At 38.2% G+C, this 3833-nt stretch overlaps 1 protein-coding gene across 1 annotated transcript in view; it reads right to left on the reverse strand.

Moving 5' to 3' along the window:
* The window catches only part of CCDC186 (coiled-coil domain containing 186), a 17494-nt gene extending 17340 nt beyond the window's left edge, over positions 1-154 (reverse strand). Inside the window, exon 1 of the mRNA XM_010007940.1 lies at positions 4-154. Coding sequence (XP_010006242.1) covers positions 4-154 — 151 coding nt within the window. The remainder of the gene's footprint in view (positions 1-3) is intronic.
* Between the last annotated feature and the right edge of the window lie 3679 nt (positions 155-3833).

A 3833-nucleotide genomic window follows, 5' to 3' on the forward strand; every position in this document is an offset into this window, starting at 1 on the left:
CGCCATCATCATCTGCAGTAAAACTGATGCTTGAGCAGTCCTTCATTCCAGATGTTTTATCAGTCTTCTCATTACCTGGGGACCTGGAAGAGGCATCATCTGTCAGACCGACTGGCTCCTTTGTGCTTTGCATTTCTGATGTAGATTCCTCCATTGTATTCTTTTGGAAATCTAGAATAGAATTCACATTACAGAACAAATTATATTCAAAATCAAAATTAAAAGATCTTGAGAGAGGGGAAAGAAAGGCTACCAGAAAGTAGCATTCAATGGGTAAATATCTTTAGATATAGAAGCGTTTTGCAGTTGCTTTTCCAGTCTAACTTTTACATAAATGCTCCAGTACAAGTTTTTCTAAGAAGGTGAGAGATCTAGGACAGCAAACAGAAAGTAGTGGGACATAAATGCCAAGACAATAAAAAAGCACAGAGCTTCAGAATTAATAATTCTATTAATTAAATCAATCCACAAAAAGGCCAAATCATCACCTCTGAAAAACACTCAGACATAAAAGAACAATAAAAAAAAATTCTAGAGCCTTACAGCTTTCATTTTCCTGTACACCATTTGAAAGCAGTAATATGCCTTGACCTACTCATTTTTACAGCGTAAGGCAACTCCCTCTTCCAGTCAGAACATACAACTTCCTTACTGTCATGTCCTCACTCACCTCCCATACAGCAAAATGTGTCTCTACTCAGCAACCTGAAGGAAGCAAGGGGCTGGTGGAGGATGGGGGTGAGATTGTCTTTTCCCATCTGTTTTCAAGCAGCCCAAATCCCTGGCTGCAAGAGCACAGATGGCCTGCAGCAGATTTGCTCTGTGCAAAAGTAGCTTGCAGAGCAAACATTTGAGGAGTTGAAATGCTGCGTGGAAAGTGTTCTTCTAGAAGGACACCATGCTGAGATCCAAATAGCCAGAGCACTTATGGAAGAGCCGAAGTACAACGTATCTTCTTTTTCAGAAATACCAGATGATCAGGTGTCTGGAAAGACTGCTGGCATTTTTAGCAAGCATAAGAAGCCTTTGTCATCTCCTTTCCATCAGAAGAAATTCATTACAGCAGTCATAACTTCCAAATGTAACCCTATACCCTGCTATTGGATAAATTAGGCTATTTAATAACAAGACAATTTTTTTTTGTTTCTAATTTCAACTCCGCTATTCCAACAATTATCTCAAGGGAAGCAGTAACCTTGCCATCTTGCACCACCCAGGTCTGTGACCAATTGTTACCACTATCACCTTTCACTACTAGGTATAAAAATAAGGAAAAAAAGCAGCAGCCTCCACTCAGCTGTTTCTACCAGGAAATACCATTAAATAAAAAACCTAACACCAGAACCTGAAACCAACAGTTGTGCTCCTATTGCTAGATAATCAATAAGAGAAAAGTATAAGAAAAAACTGAGCATAAGGCTGAAGGTATGAAAGGAAACATGTCACGATCAGACAGCAGTCACAAGCTATCAAATGAGAATTACACATTTTTAAGTAACAAGCAAATCACATTTCCTTTCCAGTTTCAAAGCAAAAAACCTCAAAGCCATATCCTCTAAACCAGTGCAAACCAATAGGAACCTGAAAGCAAGTGTTAAGGAAAGCTACAAATGAGAACAGAGATGGTGAATGTGAGAGTTTATATACAATGTGAAATTTTTACAAGGACTCCCCATTTCACACAGATTTATGCTTAGGACAACACTGGAGCAAACAAATCCAACCACTTGGTTTGTGCAGCCAAAACAATTGCTCTTTTGGTACCTATCTACTTTTTGATAACTTCTACTAGTAATGGAAGTTCACAAAGTACTACTGTTATTCTAAAATATAGCAAACAAAAGAAACAACCCCCACTGACAATCTCAATCTGCAAGAAAGACAATTAACGTAACTGCAAGAAAAAGCATTCAGTTTTGTACCAGCAGAATGTACTACTTCCTACTTCATTAAAAAGCTGTTACAAAGAATGCCTTTTCTAAAATACTTTCTAAAGTGTTACAAAACCCAGAAAGTATGCAGTTGTTTAACATACTACAGCCTCAAAGGTGCTGATCACTTCCCTGCTGCTGCTGGTTACCACTCCCATAAGAAAAGAACTGGCAAAATCAGATGTACAAACTTTCATGTTGGTTACCATATCCAAAATCTCTAGTCCAGTCCATAAACTGGACGTTATTTCTCTTCATATGAAAGCAACAGGTGAATAACACAGCTTTGCTAAGACAGTACATTGGCAAGGATATTAAGTTCTCATCTTATTGTGTGACTTATTTCTGAAAATAATACTGTGAGTTAGTATTAGAGAGAAAGATTAATCCATGTGGAAGTGGAAATACAATTATTTGCATAACTCAATTAGTTGTAGAGCAATAAAATGCCACCAACTCCATATCCATGAAATTTTACACTTAATATCAATCATACAAACCCTATGCTTTATTTATCAAATGCATGGGGAATTTGAATAGTGACTGTACAAATCAGTTAAAGCATGAAAAGTCAATTATGATGATTCAGTGTTCCCTGCAGGCCTACCCTAATTTTCAGTGGCACCCAGAATATAATTTACCACATTATGAATGTTAACAGCCTTTCCAATTCCAATACATTGGATTTTATCTCTATCTGCACAAGAATCTGTTCACAACCCGAGCAGATTTTTTTTCCCCCTTTCCTCTATGCTTCTAGATAGTACTATCTCTCATAATCCAAGTACTAACTTTTAAAACAGAAATAAAACTAAACAATTCACCACAGGATCACAATTCATCTTCACATCAGAAATACCCATAGAAATAACATGGAACAACTGTCAATGCAAATTCATCTTGATATTCAAGTGTCTCTTGATAACCCAAAGTTTGTTGTGCCTACCTAACTGAACGTTGCAGATACCTCCGTCATAAGGTCAGAGACAGAAAATTAAATAAAAGATTTCTGCTTTGTAAAGAAAAGTGTTTGTATGAAAGTAGCATAAAATTATCAACATTGCCAGCGTAGCAGTAGCTAGTTGAAATGGAACATGCTAGCATTTGACTGTTTCACATCAAACATAAAAATGCAGCAAGTCCCAGATACATATTTGATAACACTGCTGTGTCTTCCCAGGTTTTACATCCATCTTCTATGACCCTATCCATCCTTTTAAGTGACTTTGCCAAAACCAGGGAAGTAATAAGGTTATGGCATCACTCTCCTATAAAATACTATGCTAAGAAAATAAAACAGCTTAGTATCTTTCATTATGTCTTCTGAGTCAAAAGCAACCATAAAAGGCAAATCCTGACTCAAGCAGATCAACTGTTTTATGTAACAATATCTTGTTAATGCATCAGACAAGTAAATCATAGTACTTCGACATACAGTATCCTGGGTGACAGCAAAGTGCCAGGGGAGCACTGCCTGACCCTGCACAGTTTTGCTGAGCTTCTGCCTTCAACCATTTGCTCTGCTCTTTCCCCAGGGTCGATCACCCCAACCGTATGGCAAAACCTTCCTGTTCCTCAGTTCCTGCCATGTGGTATTTGTCTCACCCTCACAGTTCATGTCCTTATGCCTCAGGACAATGTAATCACTACCAAGACAACTTAAAATACCCAGGGTAGGAACTACTCAGAGTACCACTTTGAGATTAGCCCTGCCCAAGCTTACCTACCTGCATACCTTGAATAACAAGGCACCTTGTGAAACTGCCATGCATCTGATGTGGCATACAGAAAGCTTTCTGTCACTTTCTGCTGCTGTGACAGGACTCCCACAACTGGTTTGACCAGTCCTTCTCCTCCGTTTTACAGCTCACAATTATTTTGACACTCTAATACACCTTCCCT

This window comes from Chaetura pelagica, unplaced genomic scaffold (genome assembly GCF_000747805.2).
Source record: "Chaetura pelagica isolate M959 unplaced genomic scaffold, ChaPel_1.0 scaffold531, whole genome shotgun sequence".
NCBI lineage: Eukaryota > Metazoa > Chordata > Aves > Apodiformes > Apodidae > Chaetura > Chaetura pelagica.